Source organism: Cervus elaphus, chromosome 9, assembly GCF_910594005.1.
Source record: "Cervus elaphus chromosome 9, mCerEla1.1, whole genome shotgun sequence".
NCBI lineage: Eukaryota > Metazoa > Chordata > Mammalia > Artiodactyla > Cervidae > Cervus > Cervus elaphus.
In genome coordinates this window covers 23911894-23930666 of record NC_057823.1, presented here as the reverse complement: position 1 = coordinate 23930666, position 18773 = coordinate 23911894, and the positions used below count along the sequence as shown (strand labels likewise).

Below are 18773 nucleotides of genomic sequence, written 5' to 3'. Positions count from 1 at the left end.
TTTCTGCAGTGTCTTTCATGTTGCAAAGAGCTAACAGTTAAAATCACTTGATCTCAGCCAGAAGGCTGAGAAGTGACAACAGTTAAAATCACGTTTGCTAAGTGTCTAGAGCAATGCAAGAGAAAGCAGAAGCGGGAGAGAGAGGTGGGTGCCTTCTCAGCCTGTTTTCCAGATGCCGGGCACCCTGTGAAATTCTAGTCCCACCAATATGCTGTGTGTCTGATCATCTACTTGGGCACTCTGGGGGGCCACAAACCATTGTGACGGCGAAGATTTCTTTGCCCCTTGGACGAGGGCACCCTGGTGACAATTGTGGTGATGTGTTCCAACTCTAGGAAGACAGAAATGACAGTCATCAGCTGCAGGTAAGGAGGCTGGTTTATTCTGATGTCCCTGTGGGAATACCCACAGGTGCAAGAGGGCAGGCAGGGAACTCCCCCTCACAGTCCCACTGCCTTCCCTGACCTGGCTGGTGACCTGGAGAGGCACAGTGGTTATGGCATTTGGTTGTGGTTCTGCATTTAAAAGGAGCTACATTCGATTGGCCGGTTTCATAAAGCCCTTCCAGGCCTCCAGGAACAGGGCCTGCGGCTTCTGAAGGACTGAGGCCCAGGTTGTGTTCGTTAATTGCACTTGTTTGGTGTCGGTGGTGGGCCCTCTCCCTGACACCTAGAGGTAACAGAACCAGCATGGCCTGGGCAGGCAGGGTTGCCGTGGCCAAAGGCCACCAAGGATGCTGCGTGTGGGTAGGGCCGTGGCTGGTGGAGTGCCCCCGCTCCAACTTCTGCAGGGAGAAGGTGCTGGGGTTTGGTCCCAGAGTCACTGCGAGGGCGGCAGGGGGGCATACAAAGGGTTTCCATATGATGTTGGCAGGCATTAGGTGAAATTCGAAGGTTGTACACCCAGGTAGAGGTGCTCCTTGGGAGATTCATCCTGTTATTCATGGCAAAAAGGGGACATTTTTCTAGAGGGCAAGGGGAGGACTACCTGTAGGTAAAAAGCTTTTTTTTTTTTCCTCCTAGTAACATCTCACAGCAGTTGTAAATGAAACTATAAAAATTCAATCTTTTATGTGATATGAAGGGGCCCCAAGAAACATGGGATGCAGGCGCAGGCTTGCGAAACTGATGGATGAGCCCAGGGTCCTGGAGGAACGGCCGACAGAAGTGGCTAGGGGAGGACGCGGGGAGGACAGAAGCCAGGCCCTTGTACCGCTCGAAACCAGACCTGGGCCGTGGTGGGAAGTGCTGCGTGGTCACGGCCTCACTGACTGGGCCCCGGAGCCCGTGGCCGAGCATGCTGGCTGGTCAGGAGATGGACCCAAGGTAGACCAGCCTCCTCGTAAATGCAAGTGGTTTCCAAACAAAGTGGGTTTTCCTGGTTGCTCACAACACAGAGAATCACAGAGTTCAAATTCCATCTCCCCCGTGATGTGACAGCTGAGGAGACGGGGGCCCAGAGAGGACCGGACTAATGGCTGCTGCCACCTTGGAACCGGAGAGAGGATGCAACCCTGACAGCCCAGAATCTGCTGGGCTAGAAAACACTGGTCCCTGTGCTGGAGATGTGGCGCGTAGCTGGAGCAGGCCCCCAGGGCGTGGCTGCAGAGACGACAGGGCCAAGGGCTCTCAGTGGCACATCCGTGCGGTCATTTCTTTCTGTTAAGAACAAGCAGGACATCAGGAGTCACACACAAAAGCGAAGTCGGAGTATGTGGTCTCACGGGGCCCACGGGCCTCATTTAACACAAACCTTACTAAACAGGGCATAGACAGCATGTGCCTCAGGCCAGGCGGCAGGCTCTTTATGAGAAGGGTCACCGTTTCTGCCTCCAGAAAGAACTCTAAGTGTCAATGCAGGAGAAAGGACCACGGGATCAGGACACCAAGTGAAAAAACATGAGCGTATCATAAAACTGCCCACGACTATTTTCCGTATTTGGTGAGATTCACATAAAATGAACTGTCCTCCTCAATGGTGGACAACCCCCACCCCTACCTGGTTCCAGAACATTCCACTACCCCAGAGGGAAACCCCTTTCCTACTAGCCAGAGCCTACAAGGGAATATACAAACATGAAAAAGCTATGTTGAGATGTTTTTAGAGGTTTTTAAAAGTTGTCAAATAAGAGCCTTTCACAAAGACCCAAAGCAATGGAAGGAACCAGGAAAAAAGGTCACATGTAACGCAAATTTTGGTGCAGCCACTATGGAGAATACGGAGGTCCCATAGATTGATCCAGCGATCCTACTTCTGGGCATGTACCCAGAGAAATCTATAATTTGAAAAGATAAATGTACCCTAATGCTCATAGCAGCACTATTTACAATAACCAAGACATGGAAACAACCTAAATGTCCACCAACAGAGGGGTGGGTAAAGAAGATGTGGTACATCTATACAGTAGACTATTATTCAGCTGTGAAAAAGAATGAACTAATGCCATTTGCAACAACATGGATGGACTTGGAGGGCATTATGCTTAGCAATGTAACTCAGAGAGAGACAAATACCATATGATATCACTTCTATGTGGAATCTAAAATATGGCACAAATGAACTTATTTATGAAACAGAAACAGACTCACAGACATAAGGGGGAAAAGAAACAGGGATAAATTAGGAGTTTGGGATTAACAGATACACACTACTGTATATAAAATTGATAAGCAGTGAAATCCCACTGTATAGCACAGGGAACTACGTTCAGCGTCCTGTGATAAACCACAATGGAAAAGACTGTGAAACAGAACATGTATAACGGAGTCACTGTGCTGCACACCTGAAACCAACCAAGGCTGTAAGCCAAGCACACTCAGATAGACGGCCTCCCAAAAGGCCCACATGCAGCCCAGGGTCCTGCCAGGAAAGGCACAACTGGGGCGGGGTGTCCAGAGTGATGATCTTGTCTCCCAGGAGCAGACCTGCACACCCAGGCACCACCCGGTCCCTGGAAGGTTCCAGCATTTCTGAGCTTGGGGAGATGTTCCCACTTCTTATAATGACCCCTGTAAACAGTGGCAGCAGCTGGGGGGCACTGGGAGAGCAACCACCTGTGCCCTCTGACCTTGCAGGTCCTGCTCAGAGCCATTTGGGTAACACAGTATGGCAGGCAGGCTCCATGTCACAGCCCACGGGACCTGAGTCAGGCACCTGAAATCTCCCATTTCTGGGGGGTGGGGAGTCAACACTGACCAGTTCAGTAAATCCCCCCAGAGAGAAAGTGGGTGAGTGGTTGCAGGGGCTAAGGAGGGGGTGACTGCTGATGTGGAGAGGACTGCTGATGTGGAGAGGACTGCTTTGGGGGTTATGAAAGGTTCTGGAACTGGATTGAGGTGAGGGTTGCATGACCCTGTGAATGTACTAAACACCACTGAATCGTTCATTTTTATATCAGTGGTTTTACCATATGTAAAGTTTACCTCAATTAAAACCAGGAAAAAGGGACTGGTGCACCACCTGCCATCCCGGTCCCCGTTGGGCTGAGAGGACGCCTTCTCCCAGGGGACCTGGGGACGGGCCCCCTTGTGGGGGCCAGGGCACATCCCCACCTCCCGTGGGCAGGAATGGTGCAGGCTGGGCCCATCGCCAACCAGGGGCCCGAGGCTGGTTGTGATAACAGGGTCTTGCAGCTGGGCCTTCCCGCCCCCGTGTTGTTGATAAATGAAATAAAGCACCTTCCACGAGAAAAAAAAAAAAAAAAACCAGGAAAAAAAGTAGCTCCTTGCTCTCCTGCCAGCGGGGCTGGCTGCTCCCATAGAGAAACGGGGAGCAGCTGCAGGCAGGAACCCCTCTGGGCCACGGTAATGGGGGGACCCCGCGCACTGATTGCCTACCCCACTACGACCCACGCTCACCAGTGGCTCCAGCTCCTTGGTGTCAATAAGGCCGAACTCAGTGACAAAGTAGTAGAAGTGCTTGTAGCAGGTGTTGACGTGAGCCTCTGAACCTAGCTGCGCAATGCGGTCGAAGTGGTGGATGTACACATGCACGAACACGCGGAAGAGCCGCGACAGGATCTTCTTCACCACCTGCAGGAAGTTCTTGGGGAACGGCGTGCCTGCGGGGCAACGGGCATGGCTCAGCTTCCCTTCCCTTCCCCTTCCCTCCGGGACCTGCACCTCTCTGCCCCAGACAGCGCCCAGGGGGCAGGGAGGGGCAGTCCTGCAGGCCCAGACATCCTACCCTGCCTGCCCTCCGCATCTGGCGGGCAGTGGACCTGACATCCCGCTTCCGGGCGGCTTACAGGCTTCTGTGTCTATTTCTGGTTACATTTATTTTTCGGATTACAACTGGGCAATGCATAAAAACCTATGTTCTGGACTTTGATGCTTTTCTCTTAATATATTTATATCGCTCCATCTAAGTATGCTTCATGGTATTGCTTATATTTGAATGTACACATCCTAACTTAATTGCATACACACACTATATTGCACCCTGTTTTTCTATTACTGAATTTAATACATTTTATTTCTATTTTTTAATTTTTTTTTTTAAATCGTGGTAAGATTTGTTGACTCAGCTGGTGGTGACTCTCTGGCATCAGGCACATTCATGGGCTGCACCCACATGCCCTTCCCCACCTCGTGTCTTCCTCGGCCCAGGGGAAAGATGCTATGCCCTCACACAATCTGACCAGCGCCACCGGGGGCTGCCCAAGACCAGGACGGACAGGTCCTGTCCTTCACGAGAGGGGCTCCAGGGCTGGCGACCACCCAGCCTGTGGACAGCCACAATGCTCTGGGACACACTCACAGAAAATGGAATGGCAGCTGCTGGTTGGCGAGCAAATCCCCAAAGACATGCAAGTAGGTGCTCAGGATCCGTGTGCTCAGCAGCTCGAGGGGCAGTGTCAGCGACCGGTCAGGGACAACCAGACCGAATGGGGGTTTCTCACACCAGAGGCAGGTCCCAGGGTGTGGAGGCACGAGGCAAATGGGAAAGGCCTTCTCTAAGACTGACCATCATGCTCCTGGCCAGCTCCCTCCTGTGTGTATGCGTGTCCCATGCCACTGATGGCACTGGTGTTCCAGGCCGGGTGTCTGGGGATGTGCCTTTGCAGAAGGCTCATTCAGCATCAGTGAGGCCTCTGGGTTTCCTGACTCCATCCAACAGGAGAAAAGAGCTAAACAGAAGGAATGCTCGACCCTTTTTTAAACTAATTTTTAAAATTTTTGGCTGTGCTAGGGTTTCGTTGCTGAGCGCAGGTTCTCTTGAGTTGTGTGTGCAAGGCTTCTTGTTGCAGTGGTTTCTCTTGTTGCAGTGCACAGGCTCTAAGCGCATGAGCTCAGTAGCTGAAGCACACAGGGTTAGTTGCTCTGCCGCATGTGGGATATTCCCGGACCAGGGATTGAACCCGTGTTTCCTACATTGGCAGGTGAATTCTTCACCATCAGAGAAGTCCAAGAATACTTGACTCTTGGGAAAAACCATGTTCACAGGGCGTCTAAGGTGCACCTGCTGTCCACGAAGACTGCAGACAAGCAAAGAGAAGCACTTCAGTCCACTGGGGGTGGGGGTGGGGGTGGAACCAGGCCGAGGGGTGAGGCTGGCCCTGGGGTCTGTGGACAGGGCTGGAAGATATGGCCTGGGCCAGGCGGCCCCTAACCATCTGCCAAGTTCATTTCTCTTGCTCTTCTCATGCTCTCCTTTCTGGTGGGTGAGCACTGACTCGAGGCAGGTCTGAGTTCTAGGTGGTGGACCCCTCAGGAGCTGTGGGGCCTCAGATGGTCCTAGCAAAGCAGTAACTCAGGATGACAGGGAGAAGGTGTAGACTTGGACCAGGCAACCTGACAGAAGACTGCCCAGGAATCTGTTTCGGGAAAGTGGTAAGTATGGGATGGCCTTTTCCCAGGTGGGTCCCTGGAAGCCCCTTGCCAGAGTCAACATGGTTCACTGTACAGACGGTGAGTGAGGCCTGGCGGTGAGAAACTCAATGAAGCACATAGCATGCCAGCAGCCCAGAGCCAGGCCTGAGGCCTCCTCAGCAGTCGGCCCACCAGGACACCAAGCAGCCCTGGTGAACGTGAGAATGTCTGCTGTCTCCTGGGACCGCTCAGTGGCTCAGGACAACTAGCACCAATTCTCTCCCGGGTCCTGAGGCCAGAGTCCACACGGTGCCCTGAGCTGCAGGCAGAGCTGGGCCCTCCACAGGCTCCAGGGAGAACCCGGCCCTGTCTTTTCTGGGCTTATGGTCCCTTCTCCCTCCCATCGCCTCACTGCCTTCTGCCCCCCTGGGTAACGAGTCTCCCTCTGCCTCCTCTTTAGGACCTTGTGATGACATTTAGGGCTCACTCAGATAATCCTGAATTGTCTCTCTATCTCAAGATCCTTTAACTATATGTGTTAGTTGCTCAGTTGGGTCTGACTGTTTGCTATCCCATGGAGTGTAGCCTGCCAAGTTCCTCTCTCCATGGAATTCTCCAGGCAAGAATACTAGAGGAGGTAGCCATTCTCTTCTCACAGGGATCGAACCTGGGTCTCCTGCACTGCATGCAGATTCTTTAAAATCTGAGCCACCAGGGAAGCCTTTGCTTGAAGCAAAATGTGTCCTTTCACACACAAGAGCATCACTCAGTCATGAAAAGGAGAGAAGCCCTGACACTTGCTACCATGTGGATGGACCCTGAGAACACGACGTTCAGTGTGAGAAGCAGACACGGGACACACAGGGTGTGATGCCACCAACGGGAAACGTTCAGAACAGGCAAAGCCACAGACACAGAGAGTGGGTTCCTGGTTGTCAGGGTTTGGGGAGGCGGTGCAGGTGACTGCTGAAGGGGATGGGGCTTCTTTAAGGGTGATGGATTTTTTTTCCCTTGGCCGCGCAGGGTCTTCATTGTTGCACGTGGGCTTTCTCCAGTTGCAGTGTGCAGGCTTCTCTTGTTGCAGAGTATGGGCTCTAGAGTACAGACTCAGTAGTTGTGGGGCACAAGCTTAGTTGCCCCTCAGCATGTGGGATCTTCCTGGACCAGGGATGGAACCCATGTCCCCTGCATTGGCAGGCAGATTCTTAACCACTGGACCAGGGAAGCCTCCAGGGTGATGGATTTAATTACAGCTGACAGCTGCATGACACTGTGAATGTACTATAACGCCACTGAATTGCATTTTTTTTAATTTGCCTTACCATGTATCATGTGAGGTGTTAGTTCCCCAACCGTGCCCCATGAAGCAGAAGCATGCAGTACTAACCACTGGACCACCAGGGAAGCCCCTGAACCATGCACTTTAAATGGGTGGATGTAGCAGTGTGTGGACTCCATCCCGATAAAGTTGACCCTAAAAGAACATGAAAGCACAGAGACTCACCAACGTTGGTGGGGAAGACGTCCTCATTGTTGATCTGCACCTCGATCCAGTCCATGAGCAGGTCCATGTAGCGGGGGGCCGACAGTGCCGTGGGCCGCCGGAACTTGTGCTCATCCTGCCAACGGTACTCGTACTTGGGGCCGCCTGACATGATGGGGCAGGAGCGCTCGGTGCAGCCGTCACTGATGGTGCCATAGATGAGGTTGACGCGGTTGAAGAAGTCCACCACATGCACGGCCACCCAGTCGTTGAGCTCCTCGCCAGCGGGCAGCTGCACGGCCAGCTTCAGGTCCAACCCTGCATTCAGCGAGGCCTGCGCCTTCTTGTGCAGCTCGAAGCGTTGGGTGCCTGGCTCGAACTTGCGCTTGGGCCGGAAGGTCTTGTCCTTGTTGAAGACCTGCTTCAGGAAGGGGTTGGACATCTTGGCCACACTCCCGGGACGCGCCCCACGAGGTGTCTGAGGGGAGGGCTGGGCAGGACGCTCACGACAGGTAGGTCACCAGGTCCCCAGGGCTCCCTCAGACCTGGAACACACAAAAAGGAAACATCATGACCTTTCTTGAAACCTTGTTCTAGAAGCAGCAGCGGGCAGACTGGGGATGCTCCTGGGACTTGTGGCTTTGAGTTTCAACAAAAGGGCACACAGAACTGCCCTGGCACATCCCCTCTGTGCCCAGAGGCTTTTGGTAAAGAGAAAGCTGCTGGCCCCACATGCCATCTGAGGGTGGGCCCCTGCAGCCTCTGTGAAGAGATGCCCATAGCCAGGGACCTGCGAATGAATCTTATCTGGAAAGACAGTCTTTGTAGATTGATTAAGGATCTTAGGTAGCCCTATTCCTGGACTACCCGGGCACCCCAAATCCAGTGATGAATGTCCCTGTAAGAGGCCGTGTGTGGAGAAGGAAATGGCAACCCACTCCAGTATTCTTGCCTGGAAAAGTCCATGGACAGAGGAGTCTGGCGGGCTGAAGTCCATGGGATTACATGACTGAGCATGTGTGCACAAGGGTGGAGGGAAATGGGTTGGTAGCAATAAAGTGGTAGAACTAAAAAAAAAAAAAAAAAAAAGAGGCCGTGTGATGATGGACACAGAGATGGAGTGATGGGTCTACAAACCAGGCGATGCCAAGGAGCAGTGGCACTGGTGGAGCTGGGAGGGAGCCCCAGGAGGAACTAGCTCCGCCCATACTCTGACTGTGGGGCTTCTGGGCTCCGGGGCTGGAAGGGCATGCATTCCTGCTGCCTCTGCTCCCCCTGTGTCTCGTGCCCCAGTCTCGTCTCTGGACCAGGGCCCTCCATAACCCCATGTGCCCTCAGCTCTCTGGCTTAACATCTGTACAGCTCCACGTCCAAGGTGCAGATATGAATCTGGGGGACACTACCCACCCCGATGCACCAGCTAAGTGAAGATGCCTCCACAAGTTGTCTGGTCTTGTGACAGATGCCGCTCATTTTGGGGGCGAGGCCCTAGTGTGGGGGCTGCACTGCCATGGCCCTGCTCTGATGAACAGGCCCCTCTCAAGCCTCTGCTCTGCCTGTCTTCCCTGTCACATTGGGAGTAGTAGACCCCACCTCAGGGGGTGTGAAAGGGTGAAATCAAGCACAAGGAGCCTGGGTTGGGCTCACACTTGGGACCAGTCATGTGCTGCTCCTTCACCATCACCTCTCCAATGGCCACACTGGCCCACCGCTCCTTATCTCCATCTCTGGCTGGGGTACATATGCTTTCCCAGGAGTGTGGACCTGGCCAGAACTGGGTGGGGTGGGGGTATCCTGGGAGCTCACCCAGGAGCAGCAGCAGACGGGGAAGTGGCCTGGGTTGAGGAAGCGGAAGCACTGCCCAGGCCGGGCTCCAGCACACGCAGCCACACTCCTGGTGAGATGAAAAACCACTTACACGTAATGTTGTAATATACACGTAATGCTGCAATACACCCCTCTGGAATCAGTTTCTTGGCCCTTGGAGCTTGACCCTTCAGACCAAGCACTCTGTGCAGCAAACTGCCACAAACTGAGGGGCTTCGAACAGCCTACATTCACAATCAGAAACTTCTGGACATCCCATGTCTGAAAGGACTTCGCATGTCCTTGTACAGGGATCCCGTCACCCCCAGGGGACAACGTCATGCCACCAGGCTGACCTCAGTGATGGAGAAGCTGTGCCGGGGGATGGGCCTGAGGCAGCCAGATCTGGTCACCTCAGCCCAGTTCCCCCGTGTCCGCACCCAAGTCCATGGTCCAGACGGGGCGACCAGGAGGGGAAGGACCTCAGCATGTGGTTAGTAAGTGCTGAGTCACGACCCACCACATCCTGGAGCCCAGCATCTCCTGCAGGCCTGGCTCTTCTACACGTCGGCGGGCCGGAAATCAGAGTGGCCCCCATTGGCCTGGGCCCCCTGGCCCAGCCTTCAGTGGCCGCCTTGAGAACGTGAGCCTCTGGGTTAATTCCAGAGGCTGGATGGATAATGTGAAGAGCTCATACCAGTGTTCTAGCCAGGGTGTCCTGCCCGTAGAGCCAGGAATGATTGACTCTTGAGTTATGAGAATCTAAAAAGAAAGAGGTTGCTCTGGTCTAAAGGGAGAGGGATGGCGGTGAGCTGAGCCTTCAGAGTCCTCCTTCTGGAGCATGGGCTGTGGAGGGTAGGGTTCAAAGGCGGGGTCCAGCGCCTCTCCCTGTGGGGCAGGTGCAACCCTGACCCTACCTCCTTCCCCCGTCTGTGTCCTCTGCATGTCCACAGGGCCTGCTAACAGAGTCAGAGGCAGAGAGACAGGAGATGCTGCTCTGCTAGCTGTGAGGATGGAGGGAGGGGCTGTGAGCCTGGGATGCAGCGCCTCTAGAAGCTGGAAAAGGCAGGAGCCCATGCTCCCCAGGAGCCTCCAGAGGAACCGGCCCTGCCTACACCTGGATTTTAGCCCTGAGAGGCCTGAGCTGGACTCTTGACCTCTCGAACTGTAAGAGAATAATCTGTGTGGTCTGGGCTACAAAGTCTGTGGTGATTTGTTACATCGGCCATTGGAAACTCAGACAGAGGCTACGCAGAACATCTGAAGGAACGCCAGGGAGGGTAACTCACAGTTGACACAAATGGGTCAATTGAGCCCTAGTTACACGCAGGCTGGGGACCATCTGTCCTCCCCACTGGGAGGTGAAGCCTGCTCATTCTTCTGGGCCCCACTTGACACTGTGGGTACCGGAAGGTTGATTCAAGGCAGCATGAACTATGCAAAACACAGAGGCTGAGCATCTGGGGATGGAGCCAGATGTAGGGAGCCCAGTGAGGAGGGGAGGGACCTGCCACCCCCAACGAGGATGGAGTAATCAAAAAGGACAGTCAATAGGAACCCTTCTGCACTGCTGGGATAATGTAAAATGGGGTGGCTGCTGTGGAAAACAGCCCAGCAGCTAAAAAAATGCAGTTACCATCTCACCAGCAGCTCTCTCCTAAGTGTCCATCCAAGTGATGACACACGTGGACGACACATGTCCACACAAAAACTTGTACATACGTGTGTCCAGCAGCATGCGTCCTAACAGCCAAAAGGTGGAGACACCCAAATGCCCAGTAGTGGGTGAGCTGATCCACACATGGAAGCATCACTCAGCCATGAAAAGGAGAGAAGCCCTGACGCTCGCTACCATGTGGACAGACCCTGAGAACACGATGCTCAGTGAGAGGAGCAGACACAGAAGGAAGGACACAGGGTGTGATTCCACTGATGGGAAATGTTCAGAACAGGCAGATCCACAGACACAGAGAGTGGGTTCTTGGTTGTCAGGGGCTGGGGCAAGGGATAGGGTGACTGCTGATGGGGATAGGGTTTCTTCTGCGGTGACAGAATGTTCTGGAACTGGAGAGAGGTGGTGAATGGGCTGAAAACAGTGGAATGCACACGTGAAACGCGGAAAGTCTGGTACATGAAGGGACAGCCAGGAAAGCTGTTATTTTTAAAGTAGGGTGAGGAGACGGAGCAAGTGTGGGCTGAACTGCTGCTCTGGGAACCGCAAAGAACTGAGGCCATTTCCCTCTGGGTTCAAGCTGAGGCTGGCACTGCCTGTAAAATTTGTTTACCGTGTGAGGTGACAGCACAAACACAGAGGACCACACGAGATGAAAGATGTAGGCACTCACGTATGACAGAGGGAACGCTCACCGCGGACAGGCTGCCTGGCGATGGGGCAGGAAGCCACCTGTGCTCTGAGTGAGGAGGCCCATCCAGAGACCAGAAGAGCCTTCACTTCCTTCCCCAAAGCTGCCCCTGAGGCCCCAGCCACCAGCATCACTTCCTGCCACCTTGGTTAACGCCCAGTGAGACAGTCGCTGTAACCCATGGAGCAAAGCAGAACCCTACTTTAAAGCTGGGAAGACTGACTTGCCACTGCTGACATCGGGGCCATCCTGGGCACTATGGAGGTGAAGCACTATGGGGGCAGGAACACCCCAGGTGAGAAACACTGGGCTAGAAGATGGTGACTAGGTACTAACCATTAGCTACTAATGGTCACGGCTAACTACTACCCAGTTAATGAGTAAATCACTGTCAGGCTGCACAGCTGGTAGCAGGAGTCAGTGTTTGCACCCTGGACCATGGGGATAAAACTGTGGTCCCTTCTGCCTGGCCACCCACCTCCCCTGCCCCACACTCCACTCTTCATCCCAAATCCAGGGCCAAGTCCCTCCTGGCTGGGGCTGCTCCCGCACCAGACACCTCTGCTGCGCCTGCAGTCTGGTGTAGGCGCCTCCGCTTCTGACCCTCCCTGGTTCTGGAGATATGGTACAGACCTGTGCCTAGGGCCTGGAGGGCAGGAAGAGGTGCCTCCAAAAAGGGAGGGCAGCCACAAATAGCCCATCTGCCACTTTTCTCCCAATGTGGAAGATCTGAGACCCCCAGGAGGCCCCAGTTAAGAGGCCACCCCCTGACCCTCTGTTGCAGAGACTAGTCGTGTCCCCTGTGCTGGGTAGCTGGGACCCCTCTGTATGAGGGCACTTGTGCTAGATGTGGCAGGTGGGGACCCTGCGCCTCCACCCACCTCCCCCTCCACCGTGACTGCTAACTGCCGAGGGGCCGTGAACCTGACCAGGTGGTTCATCTGTAAACCAAGCAGCTCTCAGGGCTACTCCAAGTGCAGGTCAAGGGACAGTCACCCTGTGTGGACTGACCAGCAAGCCAAGCTGCCCTCCCCCACACCTACCACCTGCCAGCCATTTCTCACCCATGACTCGCTTTAGCCTCTAAACACTCTTCTGCCCGGGCTGAACGAAGCCTCACTTTGGCCATGAGAAGACAAAGCAGGGTGCTACCCCTCATCCAGCAGAGTGGCCTTGGCCTGGGCTGGCCCCCGGGCCCCCACAGCTGCTTCTGTGCACCCAGGTGTCCAGGCTCCTTATCTGCCCTATAGCCGGCCTTCTCACCCTCACAGAGACCACAACCCCAAGAAAATGCAACCTGCCTGCACCCCGCTGCTGCCTTCTGTTGACTTTGGGGTCTCTGGGGCCATGTGACCTGTCAGACAGGCACAGGCTGCAGGGTGGTGAGAAGTGGACAGGGACCCCACTGTCCCGAGAGACCTCACAGCTCTATCTACAGCCCGTCAAGCCACGGACCAGACCTGTGCCAGGATGGTTCTAGAAGATGGGGCAGGGTGGTGAAGCGGGCTTATAAGGCTCCTGCCTACTTTTCTGTCTCCTGAGAAAGTGGGAGGGTTGCTTTTTTTTTAAGTGGAAGCAATGATTTTTTAAAAACTTCCTGGATAGACAGAGTTCCCATCAAAAGCAAATAGCGCTTTCTATCCAAAACACATTCCCAAAAAAAAAAAAAAAAAACAAAACACATTCCCTTGGGCTCCTATGACCAAGGAGTGGGTGACCACTGGAAAGTGCCTTTTCCTTGAGAAGCACCCGGGAGTCACTGCGGCACCCCCTTCCCCCACCAAAATCCCAGGTACCGTTTCCGGGGATCCTGGGTTTCTGCCCACTCTTAGAAGACCTCCACGGGCAGCAAAGGGAAAACCAGGAGAGGCTTCTCGGAATCCAGCACAAGGGGCTTCCCTGGGTCTTCCTGCACACAAGATGAGTGCGGCACTTACAAACTCCAAGAGTGACAAAGGTTAAAATGACAAAATTCCCCTGCCCCAGCACACACCCACCCACCCCTGTTCTTTTTCTAAAAACAAAACACAGTTCCTGTTGGCAACCGCTATACCTCAGCCCCATCGCCACTTCCTTCCGGTGCCTCTACATCCTGCCTGGCTGATGACATTCGCCACTGTTGTGTGTAAATCCTGTCCCTGGCCTGGCAGCCTTAGTGGCTGGATAGAAGATGCTCATGGCCAGGATCTGTCCTGTTAAAGGTGGTTGTGCCTCAGGGCTGTCTCCCATCGTGTAAATGTTTGTGTTTAAATACTGAGACTGCTCCCTGGGTGGGGAGGCTGCCTGAGTCCTGAAGGACACAACAAAGGCCAGGTGCTTTAGATGGGCTCGCTATAGTTCAGCCCTCTTAGTAATCCTTTTTTTTATTCCCCACAAAAGCCAAATGAGATATAATTCACACAACTAGAAACCTACACAATTCAATGGATTTTAGTAAAATCATGAAGTATGCAACCATTACCACTAACTAATTCCAGAACATTCTTACCACCCCACAAAGAAACCCCATGCCCATCAGTAGTTATCTCCTATTGCCCTTTTATAAGCAGAATCACATCCCCCCTCAAAAGATGTGCTGAAGTCTTAACAGGTGAAGTGATCCCATGTGGAAGCAGGACCACTGCAGATGTACTTAAGTTGAGGTCACCCTGTCCTACAAAAAGAGGGGGATCTGGACACAGACACAGACAGCCATGTGATGGAGGCAGAAATCAGGTGATGCGTCTGCAAGCCCTACAAGCCATGAGATGACCAGGATTGTTGGCCTCACAGGAAGCTGGGGGTGAGACAGCAGGGACCCTTCCTGGTGCCTCTGAGAGCCCTGAGCCCACAGCAGATAAGAGATGGCCTGGGATTTAAGCCCAGCTGTCCCCACCTCTATTGTTCTCTGCTCTACCAAGACAAAGAGGGGCTGCCAGGCGTCCATGGCCCAGTGCCATGATTCTCCTCTGAAGCTCCTCCCTCTGTCTCAGTTCCCCGCGGGGGCAAACACAGATTTTCTTTTTTTTTTTTAGATTTTCCGTTCAACAAAACAGTGTTGGGAGTTGGGGGACAGAAAGGAGAGAAATGCAGGAGAGGCTGTGGGTGGTGTGTCCATGCAGGAGTCACACCTCTTCCTTCTGAGGACTTATTTCAAAGCTGCAGGAGCCTTCACTGCGTGGCTGACTGACTGGAGACCTGAGTGTCAGAAAGAGGAATACACAAGAAACCATGCCTCCAAACTTCCATCCACCACAAGCCCCACCTTTTCTGGCTGCCGAAACTTCCTCTCGACATCAGGGTCCTCGGGACTTGCCTGTGCACTGACCCCAGTCTGTGGGGAGGGTATCCACCAGGCACCACACTCTCTCCAGGCATTGGGAGAGCCCCCTCCATGCTCAGCTACAGCTGTGGGTCTCAAATGCGGTGACCCTGCCCCCCAGGGGCCACAGGGGGATGGGGCACTCCTGGAACTGAGTAGATGGGGCCGGGGAGGCTGCTCCCCACCCCACTGAGAGTGCCCAGGGTGGCCCCCATGGAAAGCAGCCCAGCCCTGGATGTCTTATTTAGGACTCAGCAGCCACAGGAATGACAGTCTCCTTCCCAGAACCTGGTTTCTGAAGTCAGATTCCCCTTTTTTGCTTAAGCAGCCTGAACCTCGCAATTCTAGGAAGTCAGGAGTTCACCAGCTGGGGCATGTCCAGAAGTTCCCAGAGTAAAAACCCAAGTTCCAAGCCAGCTGCTTGGGGAATTTTTGTTCAACCTCCATCTCAAGAACCCCTGGAGATGGGAGAGCAGCTCCCGGAATGATGGTTAATGGCTGACTCTTCCATGGACTTGGCTGGCTTGGGAGCATCATCACATATGAAACAGACTGCCTTAACCTTGTTAGGAATATGAATCATCTCGAGCCCAGGAACTGAAATAGTACTTCCAAGAACCCTCTTCGGGACTGAAACAACCACTTCTACTTTTGTTGAGAGAGAGGCACACCTAGAACTCAGCTTGTCACAGCTATCTGGGGCACCTGGTGGGCAAACACCATGGTCCAGATTTGAGAGATGATAGACATACTCTCTCCTTTAGGGAAGTTAAAAAAAAAAAGTACACTGTCAAGCCTCGAAAAGACAGGAGGAACTGTAAATGTGCATCATTGAGTGAGAGAAGCCCATGTGAGAAGGTGACACCGTGATTCCCACTCTATGATGTTCTGGAGAAGGCAGAGCTGAGCTCTGGGGACAGAAGGAGGATCAGTGGTTGTGGGGGGCCGTTGTGGAGGTGGGGAGTTTAAAGGAGAGACGAATAGGTGGAGCATAGGGGATTTTTAGGGATGTGAAACTACTCTGTGTGAAAAAATGATGGGTATGTGTCAGTGCACATCTGTCCAAACTCAGACAGCACGCACCACTGAGCACGGACCCACCAAATGTACCCTGGGTGCTGGCTGACGGGTGTGTCACTGGGGGTTCATCCCCGTGACAAATGTCCCGCTCTGGCGGGCGATGCTGATAACCGGGAGGCAGTGCGAACGGGGGGGCAGGGAGCATGCAGGAATCCCCTGTCCCTCCCACTCAATTATGCAGCAAGCTTAAAACTGCTCTAGAAAAATTCAGTCTATTAAAAAAAACTACTGGGGCTTCCCTGGTGGCTTGGGCTTTCCTGGTGGCTCAGTGGTAAAGAATCTGCCTGCCAATGAAGGGGCAACTAAGCCCAGGAGTGACAATAACTGAAACCACGTGCTGCAACTACTGTAGCCAATGCACCTACAGCCTGTGCTTCACAAGAGAAGTCACAGCAATGAGAAGCTCACACACCACAATGAAGAGTAGTCCCCACTCACCCTAACTAGAGAAAAGTCCAAGCAACAACAAAGACCCAGGACAACCAAAAAATAAATAAATAAAAGTAAAACCAATTTAAAAACTTATAGCTAACACAAATTTATCAATTACAACACATCAAGCATTTGGCTAAATCCTGTGAATTGCTCACCCCATTTAAGAAATAACTAAAGCCACAGATAGGAAGCAGAAAATGATGAATCCTAAGAAAAAGGCATAAATAAAGAACACATTTAGACATCTTGGCATAAAGAACAAATGCCATGGGACTTCCTTGGTGGTCCAGTGGCTAAGACTCTGTGCTCCCAACGCAAGGAAACCTGGTCAGCGAACTAGATCCTAAACGCAGAAACTAAGAGTTCATATGCTACAAATAAAAAAGATCCTGCTTGCTGCAACTAAGACCTGATGCAGTCAAATAAATATTAAAAAAAAAAATGCCTTGGAAGACACTGAAATACATGTTGCATGTGTGCTTTTTAACTTTTTGGTAGCCACATTAAAAAGTAACAAAAAGAAAAGAAACAAATGATTTTAACATTGATTATATATATATATATATATATATATATATACTACTGAGCCTAAGAGCACCAAAATATCACTTTAACATCTAACCAGTATAGAAAATACTAAGGAACTATTTTGCACACCTCCTACCCCACCCCCGCCTTAGCACTCCAAGTCTCCAGAGACTGCTGTGTATTTTACACGAAGGGCACATCCCATTTTGGAGTAGCCACGTTCAGGTGATCACTAGCCATGCATGGCCAGTGGCTACTGCACCCGACAGCTCAGCTCTGGAGGGTTTTAAAAGGGGGAACCACCCCTGTCGCCATCAGGACAGGAGCAGTGGGACAGGTGCTGTTTGAGGTGGGACTCTGGGGAGGGGAGAGGCTCTGGATTGAAGCAGGCTGAGGTTCCCCGTAAACAAAGGGCGCCTTCAGAAGGGAGGGGAGAAACAGGGTGCCCCAGGGTGCGGGCAGGCTGGGGTGGGGCAGTCAAGACTTCCACTTGCTTCACTCCATAATCAGTACAACAGACAATGACAGGCTACCATGAACTTGGGGTGGGTGGGAGGTGGATGGGCACTCAGGGCTTTGGGAGGCTGCAGCGCCCTATCCTGACATTGGCCAGGGCCGGGATTCTTGGCATCACTCATCATTCTTGGCTGAATCTGTAAAATGGGCTCATAAGAGTCCCTGAACTTTATGTTGGGTGGAGGGAGGAACAAAGAAGAGGCTAGTAGAGACCACTGGTAACAGAAGCAAGTCCAAGATCACAAAGTGCAGACAGGCAGTGGGGTGAAATATGCAAAATGCTCGTGTATCACATGCCAAAATTTATCCAAGTGTATCTCTGAATGAATGCAGTTGATTGGGTGTCAACCAAGACTCTATAAAAAGGTAAAAAAAAAAAAAGATGCAAGGGGTAGAAAGCACCTGCAAATAAAGAATGGAAGACTTTTACTCCAAAATGAGCAATGGCTCTCTGGGTGCGAGCATCACTGGCTATTTATTTTCTGCTCTGTGACTCTCTGTATTTTCCAGTCACCCTCCAGCTTCCCTTTTCGGTGACATTTAGTAAAGTACATAGTCATTTAAAGCAAATGCAAGCCCTACAGTCAGTGAAGAGATGAAGCAGGGGGGTTAGCCAGTGGGCAGCGCCAACATTAAAACACCTCCCGCTCAGCCCGTGCCCACTGCTCAGGGGCTCTGGGGACCAGGAAGACTGCTTTCAGAGGGCGGGGGTCAAAGTGCGCTGGGGGCCCTAAAATCTTGTGGACTTTCCATCCAAACCAGGAGGTGGGGTCCTGGTTATTGATACCAGAAGGGGGTGGCCCTGGTAACCACTAATTCCACCAAGGGCCCGCCACCGGCTCCCGCCCCTCCATCACCGTCCATCCCTCTGAGAGACCCGGCCTCCCCGCCGCTCGCGGTCGCCCCCCTCAGGGACCCGGCCTTCCCGCCGTCACTCCCCTGAGGGATCCGGCCTCCCCGCCGTCTCCCCTCTGAGGAACCCAGCCTCCCCGCCTTCGCCCCCGTGAGGGACCTGGCCTCCCTGCTACTCGCGGTCGCCCCTCTGAGGGGCCCGACCTCCCTGCCGGGCGCGCTGGCCTCTCTGAGGACTCACCTGCCGCCTGCCTCCTGCTGCCGGAAGAGTTGGGTCAAGTTCGCCGCTGGACCCAGTTCCCGGGCCGCTGGCCAGTCCGGCCTCGCTGCCAGGCCCGGAGTAATTTCGCACACGACCGCCCCGCCCCTCACCGGATATACTTCCGTTCCAGGGCAAGGCCTCCCAGGAAACAGCCGGGGAGGCCTGCGGGCGGAGCTTGCTGTGTGCCGGGAGCAAGAGACGCGGCCTCGAACCCGGAGGCCCGTCTGGAAGGAGGAGCTTTGCAATGGCTGTGGGCGCATGCGTCAGGCGCGGTCGGGAGGCGGGACCAACAAAGGGGTGGAGCTTCCTCTTGGAGTGGCCGCTCCTGGGCGGGGCC

General features: G+C 53.4%; 1 protein-coding gene across 4 annotated transcripts; it reads right to left on the bottom strand.

Annotated features, from left to right (window-relative positions):
- Positions 1–360: 360 nt before the first annotated feature.
- MOB3A (MOB kinase activator 3A) lies at positions 361–18675 on the bottom strand. Of its 4 annotated transcripts, XM_043912114.1 has the most exons (6): positions 18416–18675; positions 13259–13371; positions 9100–9187; positions 7315–7838; positions 3858–4060; positions 361–1658 (listed from the first exon to the last, which is right to left on the bottom strand). In XM_043912114.1, the coding sequence occupies exons 4-6, from the start codon at positions 7733–7735 to the stop codon at positions 1629–1631; spliced, it is 654 nt and encodes a 217-aa protein (XP_043768049.1). In that variant the 5' UTR covers positions 7736–7838; positions 9100–9187; positions 13259–13371; positions 18416–18675; the 3' UTR covers positions 361–1628. The 4 variants fall into 4 exon arrangements, with proteins under 4 accessions (XP_043768049.1, XP_043768048.1, XP_043768050.1 ...); XM_043912113.1 differs by lacking the exon at positions 9100–9187; XM_043912115.1 differs by lacking the exon at positions 13259–13371.
- Between the last annotated feature and the right edge of the window lie 98 nt (positions 18676–18773).